The sequence below is a fragment of the Macrosteles quadrilineatus genome, unplaced genomic scaffold (assembly GCF_028750875.1).
Source record: "Macrosteles quadrilineatus isolate MER2022 unplaced genomic scaffold, UCM_ALF_1.0 Scaffold_2__2_contigs__length_208266976, whole genome shotgun sequence".
NCBI classification, from domain to species: Eukaryota; Metazoa; Arthropoda; class Insecta; order Hemiptera; family Cicadellidae; genus Macrosteles; species Macrosteles quadrilineatus.
The window spans coordinates 8,883,129-8,910,461 of NW_026542595.1; the positions used below are offsets into that span (position 1 = coordinate 8,883,129).

At 35.4% G+C, this 27,333-nt stretch overlaps 1 protein-coding gene across 2 annotated transcripts in view; it reads left to right on the top strand.

Annotated features, from left to right (window-relative positions):
* LOC128985784 (uncharacterized) overlaps window positions 1-27,333 on the top strand; it is a 130,285-nt gene that overhangs the window by 42,511 nt on the left and 60,441 nt on the right. For both annotated transcript variants that reach the window (XM_054405655.1, XM_054405656.1), the window contains exons 6-7: window positions 2,394-2,547; window positions 6,668-6,703. In XM_054405655.1, coding sequence (XP_054261630.1) covers window positions 2,394-2,547; window positions 6,668-6,703 — 190 coding nt within the window. The remainder of the gene's footprint in view (window positions 1-2,393; window positions 2,548-6,667; window positions 6,704-27,333) is intronic.

A 27,333-nucleotide genomic window follows, 5' to 3' on the forward strand; every position in this document is an offset into this window, starting at 1 on the left:
TTAACATCTTTTGTGTATATTTACCGTCTTGTGAGTAACAGTATAAGCGTGAATATATGTTTTAAGTGTTATAAGATGTTTCTTTTATTTACTTTCCAGAAATTATTAATAAGGAGACGAGAAAAACTCCAGCCAACTTATAATAAAATCATGTTTTAAAACTAGGTAATTGTGAAGTCTCAAACCCATTACATGTTGCTAATAGTGTTTTAATAACTTTTTTGTCAGTATAATTGAAAATATGTTAGATGGTAGATCAGATCAAGCTGTTGGTATGAAGGAAAGTAATAAACAGATCCCAACTTTCATGTGTCCGCTAATTGACGAAAGTGATATAAATAAAATAATCGACACTCTTAAAAATAAATGGTCCAGTGGCTTTGACGAAGTTCCAATAAAGATTATTAAATATGCCAAGGAGTCCCTGTTAAAACCCTTAAAGCATATGATAAATTCTTCCTTTATTTCAGGCATTTTTCCAAAACAACTTAAAATCTCTAAGGTCATACTGGTGTACAAAAAGGGGTATTCAAAATTATAGACCAATTTATATTCCTCCATCAATATCAAAATTTTTTAAAAAGAAATGCAATTAAATCTCATAAGACACCTAGAACTATATGATCTTTTTAATCACGAACAACATGGCTTTCGAGAAAATAAATCCACCCACTGCTTTAATAAGTTTTGTTGAATCAATCATAGTCATTAGATAAGCAAGAGAAAGTTACCACAATTTTTACGGATTTATCAAAAGCCTTTGACAGTATTTCCCACTCAAAAATGATTGACAAACTTATTAGCCTAGGAATCACAAATTCATATTTAAAATGGTTTGAATCAGAGAACAATATATAGAAGTATCAAGAACTGGCAATATTCAAGTCAACATCAGAAAAAGTTAAATATGGAGTACCCCAAAGGGTCAATACTTGGACCATTATTATTTATCTGCTACATAAGTGATATGCCGAATTGCCTAAATAAATTAAACTCTATCAAAAATTACCTCTTTTTGTACGCCGATGATTCAAACTTTATAATGTCTGGTATAGAATTAGAAATTCACTCCTTTGTGGAGTTAGCAAAAATTAAAGATTTCTTTAATAGGTACTCACGATTTAATTTTGAACACTCATAAGACTAACTGCATATCATTTTGCACTAAACAAAGACAAATTAAAGAGGAAATAAATATTTTCATAGATAATGAGGAAATTATGCAAGTTGAAAATACTAAATTTCTTGGCCTTATCATTGATAGAAATCTAATTTGGGATCTGCACGTGGATAATGTCTTAAAGTGGATAAATAAATATTTGATACGGAGGGCAATTTATTCATTTGATGACTTTTTAATACTTTAGATCAGATAATAGATCTTAAAATTCAGAAAACAGCAACGTGGAGAAGTGTGATCAATAATGCCCTACCAATCATGTTGATTGTAGCCTACATTCATGTAAGACGTTATCTTAAAATTTATTTTGTTTTCTAGCTTAGTTTGTTAATTAATGATGCAATATATATGACAAAAAATATAGTTTACCACACAGGCAAAAAGTGTCTTTTTACCCTCGCTCATTTTCCGAGTAAAACCTGACCTCGGGTCAAAAAGAGTCACTTTAGGCCCTAGTGATCAAATACAAATATACTGTAAGCCTATCGGTGATTACCTACTTACAATATTTATTTTGCACTATATTCTGGCCATGAGTGTGACAGACTGATAAGAACAAAATAACAATGGTGAACATAACATTCAAAGTCTTCCAATGGAAAGTTGGGTTGTAGATCCAACACAAAGAACTGGCAGTTTAACTACATGTATTTCCATAAAAAATACACAAAACAAAAAATCTATGTAGAAAATTATAAAATGATAATTTTTGGATTAAAACACAGTTAAGCACGGTTCTTTTGGATGAAAGATACGTCTTTAAATGTATACAGATCATTATTTTCTGATTCTGTGTCAAAACCATAGACAAAAATAATGAAATATAGACCGACAGCATCAGTGCTGTGGTTAACATATGTTCTGGCGTCCACCGCTAGGAGTGCTGTGTAGTTACGGCTCACACCGCTGCAGCGTCTACGGTGAGAAGCCGACGACAGCAGCGAATCAAACACCAAGGATGCTCTAGGGGCACATCGCGGAACCTTCCTTTGACAGTCTATATTTATTCTATTTGTCTATGGTCAAACGAGATTTTGAATCATTTAAAAAATCTGTTATGTGTTTCATTCTATACTTTTATTGGCAAGTCTAATGACATATATCTTGTACATATATATCTTAATAGATATATGTATTCTAATATAAGATGGGTTTAGTTCAAAGATCTCTTTATTCTTTGCTGCATAATTTTCCTGGTATATTTTGGTTGCAGTTTTATGACTGGAATGGACAAAGGATCGAGGTAAGCAGTGGAGCTTTATTTCGTCCACCAGCCATCATCACGTCAGGACCTTCGCTGCTGGTCCGCTTCTACGCAAATGGAGGATCTTCAATTGGCTACAAAGCTTCATATTCATTCATTTCTGGTAATAAAATTAATCATAAAACTGCAATGGTAAAAGAACGGGTCTTACACTGTAATTTATAATTAATTATAAGTATGATTCAAAGATACAGGAGTCGTCTAAATTATTTAAAGAAACAGTGCAATGAAAAATAGTATTTGCAATGCTGCAATCAACTAACTCACACATCTTGATGATGCTGTGTAGAGATTGTAGCTGACTAGGGCATCTGTCCCGAACGAGGATCCAAAAGTCAAGTATCGGAGTGATAACACCAACAACCACAGCAGTGACCATGAATGACCAGCATCAACCAAGTGCTGTGGCAGGATGCTAATTAACAATACTAAGTTTTGTGTGCATGAAACTAAAGCATCTGTCAACCCTGCTACTTTCTTTATTTTTCATCGTAGGCCTACTGTAGCAAAAACTGCCTTTTTAAATACATGCACTGGGGAACAACACACAGCACAGTAGCTCTTTTCCTCCCTAGGGAGTAAAAGTCAGCTGTTTTAAACTCACTTGTAAACTTTGATTGTAAGCAATTAAATTGCATGTAAAGAGGTAATGTATCACAATTTAATCGGTTATCTTATTGTTGCATTCTTGTTAATAGTTGAACATATTGATAGAATAATGTACACCAACACAATCATAATAGTCAAATTAATTGAATCACTTACCAAACAGCTGCTTGTTTGCATTAACAAAATTTCAAACAAGTTGGAAGTCGGTTTGATAGTCATCTAATGTTATCCTTGTTTTTAATTTTGTTTGCTTAAAAATGTGCAATATGACAAAAAATATGGTTAATCACACGGCCAAAATGTGTCTTTTTTACCCTTGCTCATTTTAGCGAATATCTATATAGGGAATTAGCTATTATCTTAGGGGTCACAATAAGACCTAGAGCCGGGACGGATATACTTTTTAATTTTGATATCCCTAGAGGCCAAAAACACTATTCGTTCAAATTTATATATATACAGGGTGGCTGAAAAGTAACTTACACCCCCCCCCCCCCTTAACTTTTCAACCATTTGAGATATTTGAAAATCGGTTTGCGGCAACCTTCTTAGATATGAGGGGCTATAATAATGGTAACTAATTTAGAAAATTTTGCCCTTATACATAAACAATATTTTTATGTATTTTATGGTCTCTTAATATTTTAATATTATATTATTGTTTGAAATAATCTAAAATCAACAAACGGTCCAGGGGACAACACCTAGAGCGTTGGCGTAATTATCCTAGCAATCACTTAGCAAAAAACTGCTCTCAGAACCTAGCACCCTCCTCACTTGCTAGCTGCTAAAGCTGGGGAGAGGGCAGGTCAAGCAAGTACTTGCTCTTATCACTGGACACGGCCATTTCAGGAAAAATCTCTACACTCCAGGAATTGTCAATGACAATCAGGAGTGTCGACTTTGCAACCAGTCTGATGAGACTGCAAAACACGTATTATTCTGGACTGCCAAGGACTTGGGGCTAGGAGAAGGGCTCTGTTTGGTCTAACACAGCCAGGTGATGAACCAGACGCTAACATTGGGCAAAAGCTCCTGCACCTAGTCAAGGACACGGACACAGGCATAGGCTTACCCAGTTATTGTGGCAAGTGGGATGCACAACAAGCTTCGGTTGACGTACTTGAACCACGAGTCCACCCCTTTCACAATACATACATACATACATCTAAAATGGATAGATATCTTGCAAAGCGGACAGAGACTTTTGCATTGTTGCGGCAGACTTTAGCCGCATGCCTCAGCATGCACTGCAACTAACCTCCAGCGGTCACGTATCACTAAAGCTACCATATCTTAGTTAATATTCGTCCAATCTTAAAAAATAAGTTGTCAATTGATTTTTAATTAAATTGCCTATAAAAGTTACTCTTGTACAATTTTTGTAAAATTAACCGTTTTTTAATTATTTAAGGAACTAAACTATAAATGGCCGCCATTTTGTTTTATGAATTTGAAAAATCATCATAATCTTTTTGTAGCTTTGTCTGGTTCTCATATTAATGTTTGTGTTTTCAATTCCTTATGCTTAACCATTTTTTAGAAAAAAAAATAATAAACAAAAAACAAAATTATGGCTGTTTGAGTAACTAAGGACTTCCTGGCAGTTTAAATATGACATTTGGATATGTTTCTTACCCAGGAATAATACCCTAAAAATATCTGACACAAATTCTGGAAACACCCTGTATATGCTATATAGATCCTATTCTATAATACGAGTAATGTCTGTTTGTCTGTCTGTCTGTAACATATATCTCGAAATCCAGCGGAAGGATTTTGAATAAATTTTAGAATTAGGGACTTGTGGCTCTAAAAACGTGATTGGGGACACCATCTACCTCAGGAAAATTCGTTGCTACACAACTCGTTTGAAATTGTTAAAATTTAACATTAGCCTTATGGGTTGCCAAGTAACTATGTTGGTTGAATAAAATAACAAGGAAATACCCCTGCCGCAGCAAACCAGAAGACTAAGTGAATTTCCATTTGCCTGACTTGATTTTCAATTACAGTAAATCTATTCAAATAATATTAGGTTTAACAAGTACCTAGGTTTGCTGCCTAGAGGGAGGGTAATAAAGTGTGTTTTTTTTTTCAAAAAATATTAATAGCTTAGTATAAAATGAATATATTTGCCAGGTTTGGTCCAAATATATCCATAAACAAGCAAACTACAACAGTTCACTTATCTTACTAATATTATAAATCTGAAATTTTGTGAGTTTGTGTGTTTGTGTGTTGCTCAATCACGCATAAACTACTGGAAGGATTGGGCTGAAATTTGGCATGATGATGGCTCACATTCTCTATTAACATTTAGGCACATTCTTATCTCAAAAATCCTTTTGTGCTCCGCCCTAGTGGCTCTGATAGTTTCCCATGTTAACCTTATGAGTACTTATATTTAAATGGAATTAAAGAATCTTAACAGCTGGTTCAACTAAACAATTTGATTCTGTGATGTTTAATAGCATTAAAAAGTGAATAGGGAGCACAAACAGGGGGTTAACAGCACTATTATTTTTTTATTTATGAAAACAGCTAATTTGCAACCAAAAGGTGAGTGAGCATTTCGAACGAACTTCAACCTGGAGGCGAGTTAGCGTAGCAAACAAGCTAAACCTGAAGGCAAGTGAGCGCAGCGAACGAGCTCCAACCTAATGGCGAGTAAGCGTAGCAAACGAACTTCAACCAGGACATGATTGAGCGATGCGAACGAGCTCATCTTGAAAATATTTTTGGTTAAGTTTTCGAACACTGGACAACCTCTAGTTTTATGTAATAGATTTTATTAAAAATCCAATCGGGTAAATGGAAATTTGCTTAGTCTGCAGGTTTGCTGTGGTGGGGGTATTGTACCTCAGCTTTGCCATGTTTGTGAAACTTGAGCTCGGGTCGAAAATAGTCATTTTACTCCCAAGTGATGAGATAAACTAACTATAAGGTTGAAGAGTGCATTGAACTAGAAAAGCCTTTGTAGGTTTTGGACCCATAGTAACTTTATGATAAAGTCACAATAAATACCATTATAATGTATTTACTATTTTAAAGGAAAGCCAATTGCCTATATAGCAAGGGATTTGTTTGAAAAGGAAATCAGCTAGTTTACCTGAGAAAATTGGAGTCCAGGGGCTAATAGATACACAATACAAGGACACGAAACCCAACACTGATATTTCATCCTGATGTAGGACTTCTTCAGAGACTAGCTGTTCTTTAATCATTTTCTCTTCCACATACTCTCCTCGCAGGGGCGGCTCCAGAGTTTTGGTAGATATTTCAAAATTATAAATAAACAAAGAAATTTAATTATATGTAGATACACGGAAAGCATTAAACCTTATTATTTTGCATTTAAATTTTAAAATGTTCCCCTTTTTGCTCCACAAAGCCCATAAAACTCCTTCTTGACCCTAGTCTGGCCTATCCAAAAAATATTCCTGGAGACGCCTCTGTGAAAGATTCCTACATCAGGACGAAATATCAGTGTTATGTTTTGGCTTCTCCATCAATGATGAAATCTATTAATTTAGTTCATCCAATTTGTTCAAACTGCAATATATTTACAGTTGACTATAGTTAATGGTATCATTTCTGATTATCTGTTACAGGAAACTATGACGAAAAGGCTGTAGAACCCATAACAGGTATGATATAACAAAATTTTCTTTACAGTTAATTAAGATTTTTGATTAAAGCCATAAAACTCAAAAAAACACATTTATAAACATAAAAAGACGCTTTAATGGGAGGTTTTGGGCGCTACCAAAAGAAGAGATTTTTCCAACTTTTCCATTGAACTTAGCCAATGACACACTGTCATCCAGTAGCTGCAAATAATTTGCATCTGTGTGTTATTTTTATGAGGTCCCGGATCAACAGTTGATGACATTATTATATTCAAGTGGAACTTTATACAATAGCAGTGACATCTAAAAAAAAAAATTGTGTCCTCTAAATGAATATTTTTTAAAATAAGCAATTCAATACTCGAAAAAGGTACCTGGGGCCCTATTTTTGAAATGGTTGACAGTTGAGTCTATCGTCAACACTCAACTCAACCAACAACAGGATTTGGTATTTTTGAAACCCAACAGTTGGGAAGCGAGTTGGGAATCACTAGTTGAGTGACTCGTTTTGGAAATGTAGGGCATACGACCGCACGAAATTCAGATGACGTCATTTTGAACCAATCACAATGCAGAGTTCTTGCAATCTTCGATTTAACCTCTTCCTCTTCTTACTCTAAAATCTGGCAGCTAATCTCAATCTACCATATTTCGAGATACTGAGGTAAACTGTCAACTCCGTTCTTGAGAGATTGAGGTTATGTCTTGCTTAATCTTAGTGATTGCAAAAGTACCTTAACTTATAAACTATATATATAAACTTTAGTATTAATAATAAAATTTACTATGGATGTTTGTTTTAGGGTGTAGCTAATCATAAGTTTAGGCATATCCTAAATACATTATTATTTGCTTTCTTCGTCTCTATTTCGGAACACATCACCTTATTTTAGTTTCCTTCATCGGTTTATTTTATGTTATTTTTAATTGTGTTATTATTTAGGTTAAAGCGGCTATTTGCCATTGGACTGAAAGCATATCGTAACTTAAATTAATTTGATCCCTTTATTAGGTGAATGGTATTGAAACAAATTATGATATTGTTTCTCTCTACCACAATCTTTAATACCTTAAATCATAGGTCTAATAACAATAATTATCTTATAATAAGTTCAATTAGTATGCCTAGTCTATTTCAAACATACCAACAAGGATAAAACCCTTGATTAAATAGTCTAGTATTGACACAGTAAATAAAATTAAAATGCAATTATTCTACAGAAAACAATCGCATAAAGTATTGGGTGCTAATACATTGACATTATTGACAACAAATACATAACCTCTAAATCGCAAGTAATAAATTAAAGCAACAACAATATGGCGTTGACTCAAAAAGAGCAATTTTTTACCGAAAGAGGAAGAAGAAAGTGCAGTCAACCGTCCTCTCAACAGCTCAGTAGGTGGTGAGTAGTTTTGGTTGGATAAGTCGACCGTCAATCGTTTCAAAAATACGAAACGATTGGAAATAGAACAACTCGACACTCAACTCAACAGTCAACCATTTCAAAAATAGGGCCCCAGGTGAAGAAGGGATTTATTTAGGTGTAGATTCAGTTAACACTAACAATAGTCCTCAGACATAGCAGTTCTAAAGCCTTGAAGGAAGTGGTTTCCCACAATACCATAAGATGAGTCTTGAACTTTGCACCACTGACATGCTAAAGAGACGATTGGACACATTAAAAGGCATAGTCAATGAAACTCAAATGAAAGTTACTGGACTGTATGAAAATACAGGGTTATTAAAAAAGAATGGTGCAAAAATAAACAGTTGGTACGCCTGTTTACATGATTTCAAACAGCTGATTGTTACACCAATGGAAAGGGCCTGTTTATAAGTTTGTTTTGGCAAGGTTTTGATTTGCCTCATTTGCTCAGTTGAGTACCACAAAGCCTGCCAACAAATGGCTACTACAAAACCAGAAAAGGCCCTTTGTGTTTTAGGGTTTGCTCCAGGGGTGCCCCCCCCTCCACAAAGCTCACGTTGGAGAATCCCCCCTCCCCCAAATTCGTTGTTTAACCCATGCCAATTAACCAATGCCAATTAACGTTGTTTAACCCATCGTCTCTTGACTCTTGACTCTTGCCAGGAGATCTGGTGCTTAAACTATAGTTAAAATGCAGGGGGTGTCCCCGACACTTCTTTAAATTACTCAGAAATATTTATGGGAATTTAAGCTTTTGAATCAAACCTTTAACCCAATTTAAATGGACAATGTTTCTATAAAAAGTGCCAATTATTAGGAAAAACTCATTATAGGTTGGATTTTATCAATTCACAATTGCATTCAATTATCAAATGTACACTATATACCATTGGACTTTCGTGCACTTTTTGATTAAGTCAACTCTCAATAAAATTTACGGAATTGGGAATCCTTTAATTTTGTATAAAACATGTTATTCTATAATAAAAGGGGTAAGGAGGGTGGTGGATTTTTCAGACGTGGTAAGTATAGGATGCAACTAACTGCTTGAGTAACTTATTGAGTCGAACTCTAGTAGAACTCTAGTATTTTACATGAGTTGGATTTTCATAAAATAGCTGGACAGTTTGCTTCCAGTAAACCAATTTATATTTTGATGGAACCATAGTTAATTATTGTAAACATCTCATACAGCTTACATTTTTGATAATGCACCAACAATTATTTTCATAGATGTAAAAGACAGATCAACATGAGCAGTTGACAGAACCCCCAAAATTATCAATTATCAATTATTTAAGATGGGGACGCCACTATGTGTGTATTTTAACCCAAATATGAGTGAAGGATTGAGTGTAGGATGAGTGGCGCGATCTTGTAGTCTTGTTAGTGACTAAGGCCAACATGTTCCTTAGACACAGCTGTTAATTAATAGCCCATACAGCTAATGGCAACTAAGGGACCTACAGTTTATTGTGGAATCCGAACCACATTTTTTCCTCTTAATTAACGAATTGGTCTAATTATTATTAGGATAGTACTGCGGATAGTCGTAGTACTCATTAGTGTGGGCGTTAATCCACACCAGGGAGCATTGCATCCACAGTGCATCCCTATAAATATCCACAATTCGTGACCCCCTAGTAGCTGGATTACAGGACGACGCCACCCGTCCCAGTCATAAAATCATAAAATCCCCTAAAAAAATCTGCTGATGTTGCAAGTTGCGACATTAAACCCCCTTGTAGGCACCCCTGGTTTGCTTGTACTAATGTTATTGTTATTGTTCAGTCTAACTGAATTTAGGAAGAAGGCTCCACCTAGGAACTATGCAAAGTTTGTTGGGTGAGGTAATTCAAGACAACTGGATGTTTGTGTGCCGGTAAGAGTTCGTGCCTAGGGTGCGATCACATTACAGGAGTGAACAAATAGTTCAGACAAACAAGGAAACAAAAAGTTGAGCACAGCGTGATCATAGACACGCATTGCGCATCAGACACCTTGGACTCAGACTCTGCCAGAAGCTGTGGAGAGAATTAACGCTATTAAGATTGAGTGCAGACCAAAAACAAAAACCTTGACAGTCAAATTTGGTTGATCATTCAATGATTAAAATATTTCCCATACCGTACGTCATCGTAGTTATTATTAGTATGTTATATGATATCTCTTCCTTTGGAAGAACCTTTAAATAGTATTAAAATCGTATTGGTGGGTCTTTTGTAGTTAAACACTTCTGTGATTTCATTAGTGTAATATGATATTATTTGAAAAGAAAATATTTTTTGGGAAGACATATTATAACTTCAAAGGGAGGTAATCCGTTACAGATTAAGTTTGATTTTTCCTTCGTCACGTCGCGTCAGTTCATATCGTACTTCTGTGCCAATGAATGAACCCTCTAGCATTGTTTTGAGAAATTGATTGTGGGGTTACTATTAAAGCTAGAATTCCTTGACTTGGGGGATGTCAGTTAGTTGTCTCAGCCTTATCAATAACATAAAGTTGTCAAAATAATCACTCTACGGAATGTTAGGTGTAGTGGAATACTTGAAGTGAAGTTGGCCTTTATTCTTGAACTGTTAGGGGCCTCCTCATTTATATGGTCTTGTTGGCTTCATTGGCAACAAATAATGCAAATGACATAGCAATGGGACATTTCCAAAAAGCAAAAATACTGTTAATTGGCTGTTACGTATATATTGACGTTTAAATATTGGTAATCAACGTATCTTATAAAGGATTATGTGATCTAGTTTAAAGGAATATGACCATTCTGTCATGACAGTAGCTGCTTAAATCATATTTTCTCTTTGTACCATATTTTACAGCCAAAATGTAGTGTTATTTTCAATAATGTTACCAACCCAGTACGCCAAAGTCTGTAATATAAGCAGGTGCAAATAATTTGTCAAGATGGGTACCATTTTAGGGAAGAGGTTTCTATGTTTGGATTTTATTAGACACGATAAGAGCAGATATTTCAACAAAAATATTTGATATGACGTGTAGAATAATATGATAAAATGTAGGCAAAAGGGGTGAAAAAGGCCAACCCGTACAATAGATATAAGATAGTTCAATAAGAAATAATTTAAGAATTGCTGTGATAAAAGGATTTTCCACTGATTTCGTAATGGAACGTTATATTGCAAAACATGACATGATAAAGAGGAAAATCAATTTTAAAATCAGAAAATAACATTGCAAATACTTATTTGGTACAATTCAGTAACTCCCAATAAATAAGTGTTGTTTGAAATACAATTTAAAAATGAACAGCTGTTTTATTAAAAAGTATTATTCACATGGCCAAAACGTAAACAACTCTGTGGAGGGATCTTTAAATGCTTCTGGGGCAGAGCCCTAAGGGATTTTGCTTAGTTTTTCTTTTGATAACTCATCTAAAGACCAAGACCTTTCTTTGGACACCTCTACCAAGTTTCTACGCCCAGCCGTTCCTCTCAAATTAGTGGGGACAAAGTTTCCAATTAAATATTTAAATTCCCCCATGTTAATCTTATGGGAGAAAACACAACTTTGATGGCCTGTGGGGCAAAGCCCGAGGATTTTTATTACAGGAATTGGTGAAAGGGGGCGTCTACACAAAAAATACTTTATTTTGACACGTCGTTTGTAAAAATCCGTCTATTATTAACGGAGGAGTAGTGTTTCGTAGAAATCGCCTTCACGTATTATACGTGGATTATCCAGAAAGTAAAGAACGTTTCGTTATGACGCCGCTAGGCGCGCGCCGATCTTGTACATTTTGGTATGTGCGTACTCGGCAACTCAGTCGGCATCCAGCCGTGACAATTGGAGCATAATAGCGCTGCCCGTTTTTTCACAATTTCAACTTAAGATGAGCGCTGCAATAAAAAATCCCGCCAGTTAAGGGGTGCGGTCAGTGATACGGTTTGTGTTGGCATTAAACTTAAAATCGATAGACATTTATCGCCAAGGGTATGAAGTTTAAGGAAAAAGCGTAATGATTGAAAGTTCTGAGAAAATGGTGCATTCAGATTAAAAATGGCCGATCTGACGCTCATTAATCATGACGAAGCGGGCGGACGCCCGAGCATTATGACTGATGGAACTGGTCGCTAAAGTTGATAAAAAGGTTCGCAAAAACCGCCGATTCCCGATAACGGGTCTTTCGCTTTGTTGCTTGACAATTTTAAACAACAAAGTCCGTGAAAATTGAGGAGAAGTTTCGGTTTTAAGTGTTTTCCAACAAAAACCGTATCACTGACCGCACCCCTTAACTGGCGGGATTTTTTATTGCAGCGCTCATCTTAAGTTGAAATTGTGAAAAAACGGGCAGCGCTAGAATGCTCCAATTGTCACGGCTGGATGCCGACTGAGTTGCCGAGTACGCACATACCAAAATGTACGAGATCGGCGCGTGCCTAGCGGCGTCATAACGAAACGTTCTTTACTTTCTGGATCGCCTAAGTATATAAGGATTTCCCTATAAGGAAGTAGCTATTACCGTAGGTCTCATGGTGTTTCTTGTTTTAAAATAGAACTAAATCTTTAGATGAAGAATTCCAATTAATGAACTACAAGTTAGTTTGTTTACAAGTAAATTTGTTTACAAAAACAATATAATAATAATTAGCAACCATATGACCATATGATAGTCATATATCATCTCCCTTCTTCACTTATAAGTCAAGTCTTTTGGGAGGATTTACTCATTGTGATAACTTTCTACTATCTACGTCTTTAACTCCATTTCCAGCTTTACTTCTGTTCACTTTACTTGCTCCTGCCGGTTTTCAACGTCATAAAATCGTTTCTTCAAAAACCAAGAGTTCCTTCGATAAATATTCCCATCTGGAGTTTCAATAAGGAATGATCTTGGACCTTTTCTTACGACTGTAGCCGGCTGCCAGTCTCTGTGTTCTTTTCTATACAGTACTTTTTCTCCTTCTTCAAATTCTAAGTTGTTCTTTTAGCGAATTTCCCATATAGGGAATAAGCTATTACCGTAGTACTCATGGTAAGACCTTGACGCGGGACCGATTTTTTTTTTCGTTTTGAGGTCCCAAGAGGCCAAAAACACCATCCGTTCAAATTCATATATATATATATTTATATATTTATACGTATCAGTTTAAATAAAAATGAATTTCAGGGTACTCTGGTTTTTATTATTTCGCTTATTAATTTATATATATATATATATATGTGTCCGTCAGCACGATAACTCAAGCAAAAATGATCCGATTTAGATTAAATTTGGTACAAACGTGTAAACGTACGTTTATTCGAACGAGTTCGCGATCCAGCATGATCGGACCATGGGAACTGGGGTTTACGGGGGGTTTTATGGGGTAAAAATAGGTTTTTCCCATTTTTGACCCAAAAAACGTAAAATTTTGCAATTTCTTTCCAAACAATTTTGTAGAGCTTAAAAAAACAAATAATTTGGTATATTGAAGCGTTATTATGCGCCTAATAGTTACGGAGAAAATTCCAAAAAATTGTAAATTTAAAATTCCTATGTTATTCTTATGGAGAAAAGTAAACTGTTGTAGTTTGCTTGTTTGTGAACATATTTTGATCAAATTTGGAAAATGTTTTTATTTCTTACTAACTATTCACATTAAAAAAAAAAAAAAAAAAAAAAAAACAGTTTTATCCTCGCTGATTCAGCAAACCTAAGTACTTGTTAAACTAATTTTATTTAAATCAAGAATAAATGTTATATTTTTAAGTAGACATTTCAGTGTAAATCCAATCAGTCAAATGGAAATTCGCTTAGTATGCAGGTTTTCTGCGGCGGGGTATTTTGTTCTGTTGCTGTATTGTCTGGATTTTTCCCGAATATTTTGCAATTCATTGTGAACATTTTGAATTATTTTAGGTTGCAGAATTTTATCTGTGCTAGGAAGCAGTGTCCTTGTTCTGCGCCCCATTAATCTTTGAGCTGGAGATCCAAGATTTTTCCGGGTATATTTCTTTGATGAAGTAGGGCTAGATAAACATCTGTCTTTTCTTCTAGACATTTCTTTAGAATGAGTTTTGCCTCTTGAACATACTGTTCGGCTAATCCATTTGATCTTGCAAACAAAGGACTTGAAACCCTTTTATTGAACTGCCACTCTTTTTCAAAATTTTTGAACTTGATTGAATTGAACTGAGTACCTCCATCTGATAATAACATTTCAGGAATTCCATGTACTGAAAACAACTTTTTGAGTTCATCAGTAATAACATTTGAAGATGCTGTAGATTTTAACTCAACAATGTCATAAAAACCAGAGTAGGAATCCGCAACAACAAGATAATCTTTACCGGATAGGTGACAAATGTCAGTTCCTATTTCCATCCACGGTCTAGTAGGTACTTCTTGCTGTAATAATTTTTCCTCGTTATTATCTTTTTGGAGCTTTGAGCATATTTTGCAGTTCAAAAAATAATTTTTGATTTTGTTTGTCATGTTAGGCCAGAACACGTATTCTCGAGCAAAATTTAGTGATTCTTGTATACCTCTGTGTCCTAGGTGGATCTGTTATAGTGGACGAAAATGCATAGGAAGCAATATTTTCCCCCTTTAAAAATTATATTTTAATGAACAGCTAGTTCATCCCGATAATTCCAATACTTTTGTAGCTCTTCTGGCAATTCAGATTTTTCTTCAGGCAAACCACTTAGAATGGTGTGCTTAAGTTTGGAGAGTTCAGCTTCTTTTTCTGTGAGATGTTGAGCCTCCTTAAGTTTTTCTTTAGGCACGGATATTACCAAGTCTACTGCAAACGAAAGTTCTTCTCCAGGAGTAGCATGATTTATATGCACTCTCTACTCAGTGTGTCCGCAATATATAATTCTGTTCCTTTCTTATAAACAATAATTCTTGGATTGTAGGGTATTATATCTATAACGATACGCCTAACTCTTGGAGGGGTGTCATGTAAGAATTTTTTAAAGATCGATTCAAGAGGCTTATGGTCAGTTTCAACTACCAGACCTTGTGATCCCCATACATATTCGTGAAACTTCTTACATGCAACTGAAATTGCTAGAGCCTCTTTCTCTAACTGGCTGTAACTTTGCCATATATAACATTTTAAAATATATTGTATATACTCAACAAATATTATTGTTAATCAAAAACCTGTAACCTGTAATTAAGTCCATAGTTGCAATAACACTTTTATCCAAAATTATTAATATAGTATAAATTATTTCTAAAACCCCAACATTGATTATATCCAAAAGCCTGATTATATTAGTGTATGTGCAAGTGATAAAGAAAGAAGACAGCTGGCTTCAACAATGAACTTTGATCATCCTGTGTGAAATTAAAATTTTCCTCCTTCTCTATTGGGACATGGCAGCTTCAACACCTTAGATTCAGTATAATCCCTAACATTTAAAAAGTCAAAGTGATGAAAATTATTTAACACTAACTTAACAACAGAAGAACAGTTTCCCTAGTAGCACAAATATGTACTTTATAAATATTTTATATATTCAAAGTTGTATTTGATAGAACCTCAAATAAAATATATAAATAATATATCTTTAATAATACTTTTATATATTCAAATATATATTTCAAATATTACCAAAAAACAGTGCAAAATATCAATTAAATATAAGTTTTAAATATATAAAATAGATTCATAATATACACCGTGTCCCAAAAAAAACTGAACAATTTTAAATTGTTATATAATACGTCCAGGCATATCTAGTCTACTTTGAAGGTGATCATATGATAACTGAGCTCATGAAGTTTTGTTCAATATCAATTTTGTAACTATCAGCTGATTCATTGTTGTCGCTTGAAACTTGAAATTTAAAAACATTGCCCTGTCATTAAGCAGGGATGAACGCACGAGAGAAAGCGCAATGCGTTGAGTGGTACATTCAAAGTAAGTCAGATATTGCAGTGCAAAGAACATTTAGAAGATGCTATGGTCGACGTCCTCCATCACGGAACAGCATTCGAGCCTGGTTTGACAAATTTATGTTAACTGGAAGCTTATAACATTTAAAAGGTAAAGGTAGGCCAAAAATCCAAAATGAATTGATTGAAAACGTGCAACAATTATTTCTTCACGACCCTCGAAAGTCTGTTCGCTGTGCAGCATGTGAGTTAAATTTGTCAAAATTATAAGTTTATAAGACAGAAGTTTCCGATGTCCGAGAATTGAGGCAAAGAATAAATGCAGCCTTTACTAACATTACTGACGAAATGCGCCATAGAGTGTGGGCTGAATTGGACAGCCGTATTGACTATCTTTCTGCCAACAATGGCAACCATGTTGAAAATCACTAACACATATGATATCAAACAAAACTTAGGAATATTTGTGTCAGTTGAAATTTAATTAGTTTATCGTGTGATTGTCAATTAACTTTTTATAAGTAAATAAAATTGTTCAGTTTTTTTTTGGGACACGGGGTATATTGATAAAATAAGTATAGAATCTATAATATACATATTTTATATGTATATTTTTCCTATTAAAGATTTAAAAAAATTTTTTGGTTGAGAATATTTTAAATATATATATAAAATATTTTTGAAACTATATTATATGTTTAAAGTATTTATAAATATATTTTGAAACACGTCAGATATTTTTACTAATAAAATAATAATATATTTGTAGAATATAGTCTATATAATCTATTATAATTGGCAACAAAATAATTTGCATCTTTGTGTTTTTCATAGTGTCTATCAATTTATACATGCATTTGTTGTATGATAATTGCTATTGTGAAAGCGTTAAAATCAAGTAAATAATAATACATACTCTGAATGGTGTCACTCTATCATGCACTTAAAGAATGATTCCGCTTAAGGCGGGGACACACTTGTCATACTCACTTCCGATCCTACTACGATCCGACTTGCGGGATTCCAGAGGGATCAGTGCCGGATCGGAGGGGGTGAGCACACATGTCATACACGCTTCCGACCCGTCTCCGATTTTCTCCACCGGGTCGATCAACAGTCGCCAGTCTGATTGTAAACTACGTGCAGAAGGTGGTAAACATGTTCAAAAACTTTGAACTTCGGGATTTAGCTATGATGGCGGATTGTCTAGATGAAAAGGAAGAAAGTCAGTCATCTCAGGAGGGCAGTGGAAAACGGAAAATTTGGGTCCATTCTGCATGGAAGGAAAGTTAGGTGGTTTACTTAAGTGCCATCTTATATATTAAACACTTTGGTTTTTCTCTCTTGAGTTCGTTTGGCTCTTTTACCCGTCCGATTTTCATGATCGAGGTCTCAAATTGAAGGTATGCACGCACAGATTTCACATCAAACATCGGCATATATTTATCTTGAACCATTTTTCTTAAACCTTAAGAATAAAGGTGATTTTTAAGAAACAACCCGTCCTGCATCCGACAAACGAATAGACTGCAGTGTCGGTGTGTGATCGGAGTCAAAATCGGAGTAGGATCGGAGTATGACGTGACGCGTGTCGGAGAGGTGTAAACAACCGCGTTCAAAGTTAAGTACCATTCCCCTCTCCGACAGTCGTACCACAGTATGATCGGAGTCGGATCGGAAGGGTGTATGACAAGTGTGTCCCCGCCTTTATTATAAGAGGCAGTATACATGTTCGACAGCTACATGTGGGTCAAACAAAAAAAGTGTTATGGGCTTTATTTTTTAATTGCAATATGTGACAATGAATGTGATCATAGAAATCTCGAATGATTGGCTAGAAAAGGGTGCTAGTGACTGGCGACCTAAACTAATTACGGTTGTATATGACGTTCTAAAAATTATTATTTGATTTACTTATGTCATAAATTACATGATATTTTGTCATAGTATTTAAATTAATTTTTGTAGTTTACTGTATTTGTATTTGTGGGGACTACTCACTATTCACTACAGCACTATTCAACTCAACTACTTGATGCCAAAACAGATTAACAGAATCATATTATACTGTAGTATCAAAAATATTTTAAGTATTGCAACCATTGCAACTGTCGGCTACTCTTTCACCATTTGAAAACTAAGACTAACAACAGTCACAGATAGGTAGCTCAGAGGTAAGGTAAGAGGTTCATAAGTCGGAGGACCCATAAGGTTCGAGACCCATTCGGGCCAGTAAAATTGTATCTAGTTTTTTTTTCAAAATTTGATTTTAAGAACTATTTAATCAATTTACTCAACTGATTATTGTGCTTTTCATACTAAATCTTTATTATTTTGTGTTTTAGGCCCCATGGGATGTTTGGAAGTGATATTAAATACATTTTTTATTTAAATATTTTTCACTAAAACATATTATTGGAACATATTTTTTTAAATATTTAATAGATTCAAAAACATATTTTTTATATATTTAATATATTTTAAATCTTACAAATATTATAAATCTCAAAGTTTGTGAGTTTGTGTGTGTGTTTGTGTGTGTGTGTGTTGCTCAATCACGCATATACTACTGGACAGATTGGGCTGAAATTTGGCATGATGATAGCTCACATTCCCGATTAACATTAAAGCATATTCTTATCTCAAAAATCTTTTCGGGCTCCGCCCCAGTGGCTCTGTAGTTCCACATGTTAACCTTATGATTTTTCATATTTAAAAGGAATTAATGAATCTTAACAGCTGTTTCAATTAAACAAGTTGGTTCTGTTCTTTGATGTTCAATAGCATCAAAGTTACAAGGATTACCAACAGGGTGCAGCACTATATATATATTTTTTTAATTTATGACAACAGCTAATTTCCAACCAAAAGGTGAGTGAGCGTAGCGAACGAACTTCAACCTGGAGGCGAGTTAGCGTAGCGAACGAGCTAACCTGAAGGCAAGTGAGCGCAGCGAACGAGCTCCAACCTAAAGGTGAGTGAGCGTAGCGAACGAACTTCAACCAGGACGTGAATGAGCCATGCGAATACTTATGAAGTTAAGCGGGGCAAAGCCCACGGGTACAGATAGTATTATATAAAATTGACATTAATACACATTTGAGATATATAAAATAGATTTTAAAATATTTGTGCTACTAGGGTTAGCTTATATATATATATATTTTATTTTTTTCTGTTTTGTACTGCCACCTCAAGATTTATATTAACCCTTAGAGTGCCAGGCGAGAAATAAAAGTAACGCTCAAAAAATGCCGATGATTTTTCCCAAAGGTCGCGCTAAAAATGCCGAGCGCGATCTGGCGACTTTTAGGTTAAAATTTCGTAAAAATCGAATTTTCGATATTTCGACCAACGAAAATTGATGTATCGCATCTAGTAACTTTCGACTCAATGTTAATTTATGGGTTAAAAGAATCTGAGTATCCATTCGGTTGTTATGACAACTGTTCGATCATTACGAAACGTCCGGTCAGCCGGACGTTGGCACTTTTGGCTCGTTCTAAAAACGTCCGGTCGGCCGGACGTCGGCACTCAAAGGGTTAATTGGACACTGTTGTTACTGAAGAACCAATCTGGTGAGAACTCTCTCCATTTTGTATAAGGCTTAGCCTAACTTCAAGAAATTTAACTTAATACAGACCTATTTTATTTACTTTCTGATCGAACCTAATTATTTGAATTCAAAAACTACTTTATTTTCATCAAGAATAATTCCAGAAAAACGATTTGAACAAGAGAACTAAATTCAACTTTGATAAATTTATCACCTACTAGCTGTACCCGCGGGCTTTGCCCCGTTTAGCTTCGTGAGCTCGTTTGCATGGCTCAATCACGTCCTGGTTGAAGTTCGTTCGCTACGCTCACTCACTTTTAGGTTGGAGCTAGTTCGCTGCGCTCACTTGCCTTCAGGTTAGCTCGTTCGCTACGCTAACTCGCCTCCAGGTTGAAGTTCGTTCGCTACGCTCACTCACCTTTTGGTTGCAAATTAGCTGTTGTCATAAATGTAAAAGAAATAATAGTGCTGCACCCTGTTTGATAATCCTTGTAACTTTAATGCTATTGAACATCATAGAACAGAACCAACATGTTTAATTGAAACAGCTGTTAAGATTCATTCATATTCCATTTAAATATGAGAACTCATAAGGTTAACATAGGAAACTCCAGAGCCACTGGGGCGGAGCCCGAGAGCCCGATCTGAATAAAAACAGCTTAGTTTTCCTATTTAATGCCTAAAGAATCGGTGTACCAAATTTCAGCCTCCTAGGTAAATGCGAAGTAGAAGAATTAGTGATGAGTGAGTGAGTGAGTCAGTCAGTCAGTGAGGGCTTTGCCTTTTATATAGATACTATTCATTGTTGGACTATTTAACTTACCTATCCAAGCCTAAGGGCAATATCAATTAATTATCTCATTTTTCATAATAATTGACATATTTTATTTTATAAATTAAAATATTTGAAGATCTTTTTAGCCAGCCGAGTTCCCCTCCCTGAGAAGATTTATGTAATTAAACTTATATCTTATTGTAAAATCATTGTTCTATTTTACAGAGCAAGGCTAAACCAAAGATGGCGACCCTGTATTTGTTAATTTAAATAACAAACCCCATTCAATGTAACATCCTATTCTTAGTTCATTAAATTTGCATTGTAAAGAAATCCTTCAGCTTAATCATTTGTCTTTCTATAAGTACTAGCTGTACCCGCGAGCTTTGCCCCGTTTAACTTCACAAGTGAGCTCGTTCGCATGGGTCAACCACGTCCTGGTTGAAGTTCGTTCGCTACGCTCACTCACCTTTAGGTTGAAGCTCGTTCTCTCCGCTCACTTGCCTTCAGGTTAGCTCGTTCGCTGCGCTAACTCGCTTCCAGGTTGAAGTTCGTTTGCTATGCTCACTCACCTTTTGGTTGCTAATTGGCTGTAGTCATAAATTTAAAAAAATAATAGTGCTGCACCCTGTTGGTAATCCTTGTAACTTTAATGCTATGAAACATTATATAACAGAACCAACTTGTTTAATTGAAACAGCTGTTAAGAAATTCCTTTTAAATATGAACAATCATAAGGTTAGCATGGGAAACTCCAGAGCAAATCATAAGGTTAGCATGGGAAACTCCAGAGCCACTGGGGCGGAGCCCGAAATCCCGATTAAAATAAAAACTACTTAGTTTTCCTATTAATTGTCCAAAGAATCGGTGTACCAAATTTCAGCCTCCTAGGTAAATAAGTGAGAGATTAGTGATGAGTGAGTGAGTGAGTGAGTAAGTCAGTCAGTGACGGCTTTGCCTTTTATATTCTATAAAGTACCCGGGGACCGAGCTTTGCTCGGGGAAAATTATTAGTTTACTCTGAAAGCAGTCTTAGTATTGCAGATACATAAATCCACTCCCAAACTCCGCAGTACTCGCCCTTACTACTTCCATCAACACTCCCAACGTCGTGGACCTGTTTCCCCCTTCCCATTGCATCTTAGAATTGCAGATACATAATTGTAATTTAGGCAGACAGTACCCATACTCTGCACTGCGAGCCTTACAACTTCCTTCATTACTTCTTACGTAGTAATTTAATCTAGGCTTAACTTAGCTTAATTAGTAAAAGGTACAAACCTGAACCAAGTTTTATTAGTCTAAATTACAAGCACTACCAATAACAAATTTTGTAAAACATATTCAACCAATTGGGTAGTGATAAATCATTATAATATAAACACACAGTGTTTTCTTTTAATTTGAAAGAATATGCTACTGGTCGATTTTCCTGTAGGAGCACTGATGCAACAGAATGTGAGTTTGCATCAACTGATAATGTTATGGGAAGTTTTGGGTCAAAGTAACGGAGCAAAGGAGGTGACGCAAGAGCTTCATTTAGCTTTTTTATGCTGTCTTTTGATCAAAATCCCAAACCCTGGCTATTCCCTTGTTCAGTAGTTTGCGCAAAGGCTCTGTCAACTTTGAAAAGTTATAAATGAATTTACCCAAGTAAGTTACAAAATTTATCAATTTTTCTCCAGACCTTTTTAAAGAGCTTTAAAAAGAAAATAATTTAGTATATCAAAGTGTTTATGTAGGGTGATTGGTTACGGAGAAAATTTAAAAAAATTTTAATTTAAAATTCTCATGTTATTCTTATGGAGAATATTGTAAAATGTTCTAGTTGGCCTGTTTATGAATGAAATAAATAAATCCGCCAAGTTTGATCAAAATATATATTTTGATCAAACTTGGCGGATTTATTTATTTCATACTAAGCTGTTGATATTTTAATGAAAAACACACTATTAGTTTCCCTGTAGCAGCTGACCTAGGTACGCGTTAAAGATAAATCCTATACTCTAATATGAGCAATGTTTGCTTGTATGTATGTATATATGCTTGCTTGCTTGCACAAAGATATCAAAAACGGCTTCGGAGATTTTCTTTAAATATTGTAAATAGTTTATTCCTGGCCTAAAAACGAGTTTACTGCAGTTAGAACTGCCAAGAAAAATCTAATTACGTAGAAAAATGAAACTGAAAGTCACATTTTTTTAACATTAGTCTTATGGGTTGCTAAGTATTAAGTAACCATGTGGTTGAATAAAATAACAAGGAAAAAGTAAACAAAAGACTTGTAAGTTGTAACATGTGTTCATAATAAGCCATCAACCCACAGTATACTAGCAAATTACAAAATACAGTACAAAAGGAAAAACATCACTTGTTACTATTGAGCAAAGAATATACTGAAGATTACTCAATACATTGTAGTAAAGGCTAGCAGTGCGGGGTGTGGGATCTTTTTATGACGATTAGATTAAGGTATCTGCAATCCTAAAATGCTATGGGAAGGGAAGGAAACAGGTCCGCGACGTAGGAAGTGGTGAAGGAAGTAGTAAAGGCGAGCTGTCCGGAGTGTGGGAACTGTTTATGACGATTAGATTAAGGTATATGAGGACTAGGTAGATTAAGGACTATGAACATTCATTGTTATTGTTGATGTTTGCCTTTTAATATGTTAGTTTAAATAGAAGATTTTATTGATATTTTTGTTTTATTAATTTACTTGACTGCATTTTATATGAGACAGATGTATCATTTCTAACCAAATCATTAAAATTATAGACATTACTTGCCAATAGTTATACATAGAATTAAAAAATCTGAAGGTGCTTGCTAATTTATTATGAGTTACATTGGAACCTACAAATAGCCATGGACTTTGAAATTAAGGAAACTAAAAATGGGAAACCAAATATTATATTTAATAATTATAAATATAGGCAAAACTATGTGGCCAAAAATGGCGAAATCACTTGGCGCTGCCTTGGAAGGAATTGCAACTCAACTAAGACTGATACAAATAAATCAGCAATCTTAGCATCAGTTAATAAACACACAGGCCCTCATCCCGTCACAATGAGGTCGCTTCTATCCCCAAAGTCTTCAAGTGAAGAGTCCTCTACTCAGTCATCACCATGTGATAAATACCCTTTTGAAACATCAACACCAGCACAGTTGTGCACTCCTACAGCAGAGTCTTCTCTAAAGCAGCTTAATTATGCACATGACTCTACTTCCCCTGCAGTAGTGGTACTACACGAAGAGAATAAGAGACTTAAAGAGCACAATGCAACTCTCGAGAAGCAACTTAAATGTGTTCTTGATCACTCCATCGAGTCTGACACCCGTTTATTGGAATTCACTGAAGAGATATTTTCCATCCCCGATTATTTACCTAAAACATATGCACCCCAAATGATAGAATGTGCGGTCCAGTGTGAACCTCAGACAGCTACTTCTTCTACATCCACCTGTGAACTGGCTCAACCTACACAGGCTGATGTTAAAACTATTCAATCTTTGGAGACCAAAACAGATGTTGCATGCAATAATAAATCATTAATTATGTCAGAATTATTAGGAGAATCATGGATATCAGATTTGACCCTCCAGCCCTACTTGGATACGTTAAACAATCAAATTTTGGCTTCAACATCTTGCGTGATAATTAATCCATTGGTAGTTCACACTATTAAAAACTCACCAGATTTCCACTGTTTCCTTGACCCTCTCGCTGTGAAAGACAAGAAATTAATTATCATGCCCATAAACGATTCTGTAGATTTGTGTGGAGTAGTTAGCAGAACTCATTGGAGCGTGTTAATCTTAGAAAGAACTGGAAATGAATTTTTGTAATTTGATTCTCTCAACAACTTTAACCTCAGTTCTGCAAAAAAAGTCGCCCACAAGTTATCCGACTATCTGGGTGGGGAGGAATCTTCAGCATGTTTTAGATCACTGAATGGACCACAGCAGCCTAACAGTTTTGATTGTGGCATCTACTGCTGTTGGATTATTGAGTCACTGGTACAGGATGTTGTTACTACTGGTTCATTGAATATTAACTATCTACAAAATAAAAAACTATCAGAACAGGAAGTTATACTAAAGCGCTCACTTTTGGCTTACTTCATACAAAACTTACCAACTCTAAACAAAAAATTGTTCTACTCCCTCATGATTGAAAAGGAGGGAAAATCGTATGTTTCTGTCACTAGAACTAACAGTAAGGAAATTGTAACTGCTAAATCTATAGGATGGACCGAAGTAAAGTCTAAATCAAAGAATCTGAAATTCACCAACAGGGATCCTATTGTTACAACAAACAAATTTGAGGTATTACAGAATCTCAAAAAATCTTATGTGACCCATAATAGTCAAAAACTGGCGCTGTCTATGTCCAAGGACCCTCAAGTTAATCACTCAAACTTAAGCATCAAGAACCCTACAAAAAAGTTGAAAAAAACAACAAAAAGGACCAACGGACGGATTTTAATTCTTGCTGATAGCCATGGTAGACATCTTAGGTCAAACATAACAAAGATATGGCAGGATAATGAATATGACATTGACTGTTTATTTAAGCCAAATGCAACAATGGAAAATGTAATAAAGGATGTAAAAGGCCTTACAAGTTCATTTTCAAAAGCTGATACACTTATTGTGCTGGGGGGATCCAACAATGTAATTGAACACACAGAGAAGAGGTATTGTGAAACCGTTAAATGGCTGATGGAGAGCACTAAACACACTAATGTAGTGATATCAGCACTCCCTTACCGACATCACACTCCTGGTTTAAATAATAGAATATATTACATACACATGGACATTGAAGCACTTGTGTCAGAGTATAACCATGCTACCTTTTTGGCTATAAATAAACTATCTCGTCAGTTTTATACACAACATGGACTACACTTAAACAAACAAGGAAAAATACAAATATCCAAAATGATTAGAGAAATATTTGTTCCAATGATTAAAACTGTTGTTGGATCTAAAGAACAAACACAGTCTACTTGCATAAAAAAAAAATACCATTAATGTCATCGAAGCTAACATGTGGGAAGTGATTAATGCTAACAAAAAAGCCCCTACCACAGCATTTGCGCATACCATATCAAGAGATATCCAACACTACAGAAACATGTCTGCTGGTGTAGTGGTTGTGTTTTGTAAGATATTTGGTAGACCTAAGGACACAGACTTCATCAACACAAGATTGACTTGCCAGACTAAATCAGGGGGTGCCACATTATATAGTCTTTTCACAAAGGAAGAATATAGAGGAAAGCCAACACTACCAACGTATGATGAGGCGTTTGAACAATTGATCAAGGATTTTAAAGTAAAGAAATTTGATACTTTAATATGTTCTCCAATGGGCTGTGTGTGTGACTTAGTACCTCTCAACCACTTTGCAAAAAATATTGTAAAGCTGCACAAAATGACTAATGCTACGATATATGTGGTGTCATGTGATCAACCATCTGCTCAGCGAAAATTATGGAATGGGCTATCACATACTGCATTTTTGGATCAGCTAAGGAGAACAATTGACAGTTGCTCTTGTAAAATTTATGCCCCAAATAGTCTAACTGATGCTTGCATCAACCCGCCTGTTTCATCTTCGGAGAATCTGCAGCAGTCTTTGGAAATCTCACAGGGCTCTGGTAACAAAACAAACACAACTAAGATAGTTTCGTCTGATTGTAAAGCACCTGGAGATGACGGCCAACTTACACGCCAGATGTCAACACATGGTGAAGATCTGAACGACTCAGCCAGTGAGTCATTACTGCCCCTGGACCTTGAAGCTACTCAGATTGAGGAGTCATCAGAGAAACCAATGTCGCCACCTCGAGATACTACACCAGAACGAATCCAACCACCCTTGGATACATCAGTCTGTGAAAGTGTTAAAATAGTGTCGGGCGCTCTCACTTCTAGTAAAGCGCTAAAGCAGAGAAATTGTGATGGAAATTCAAGTCCAATTTTAAATGTAAAAAATTTAGTTAAGAATCACTGTTCCTCCAATAACCCTAGCTCATGTGAATCAATTAATATCTCCATGGAGGTTGGTTGTTTTTTAGAGGAAACCCACCTTCAAAACTTAAGCTTGCAAAGCAAATGCCCCCACTAAGCGACCCTAAAAAAATTAAAAACTTTTGTGTTGTATGTAATAACTAGCTGTACCCGCGGGCTTTGCCCTGTTTAACTTCATATGTGAGCTCGTTCGCATGGCTCAATCACGTCCTGGTTGAAGTTCGTTCGCTACGCTCACTCACCTTTAGGTTGGAGCTCGTTCGCTGTGCTCACACGTCCTGGTTGAAGTTCGTTCGCTACGCTCACTCACCTTTACGGTAGGAGCTCGTTCGCTGCGCTCACTTGCCCTCAGGTTAGCTCGTTCGCTACCCTAACTCGCCTCCAGATTGAAGTTCGTTCGCTACGCTCACTCACTTTTGGTTTAAAATTAGCTGTTGTAAAATATTTGAAAAAAATAATAGTGCTGCACCCTGTTGGTAATCCTTGTAACTTTAATGCTATTTAACATCATAGAACAGAACCAACTTGTTTAATTGAAACAGCTGTTAAGATTCATTAATTCCATTTAAATATGAGTACCGGTACTCATTAGGTTAACATGGGAAACTCCAGAGCCACTGGGGCGGAGCCCGAGAGTCCGATCAGAATAAAAACCACTTAGTTTTCCTATTTAATGCCTAAAGAATCAGTGTACCAAATTTCAGCCTCCTAGGTAAATGCGAAGTAGAAGAATTAGTGATGAGTGAGTGAGTGAGTCAGTCAGTCAGTGAGGGCTTTGCCTTTTATATAGATACTATTCATTGTTGGACTATTTAACTTACCTATCCAAGCCTAAGGGCAATATCAATTAATTATCTCATTTTTCATAATAATTGACATATTTTATTTTATAAATTAAAATATTTGAAGATCTTTTTAGCCAGCCGAGTTCCCCTCCCTGAGAAGATTTATGTAATTAAACTTATATCTTATTGTAAAATCATT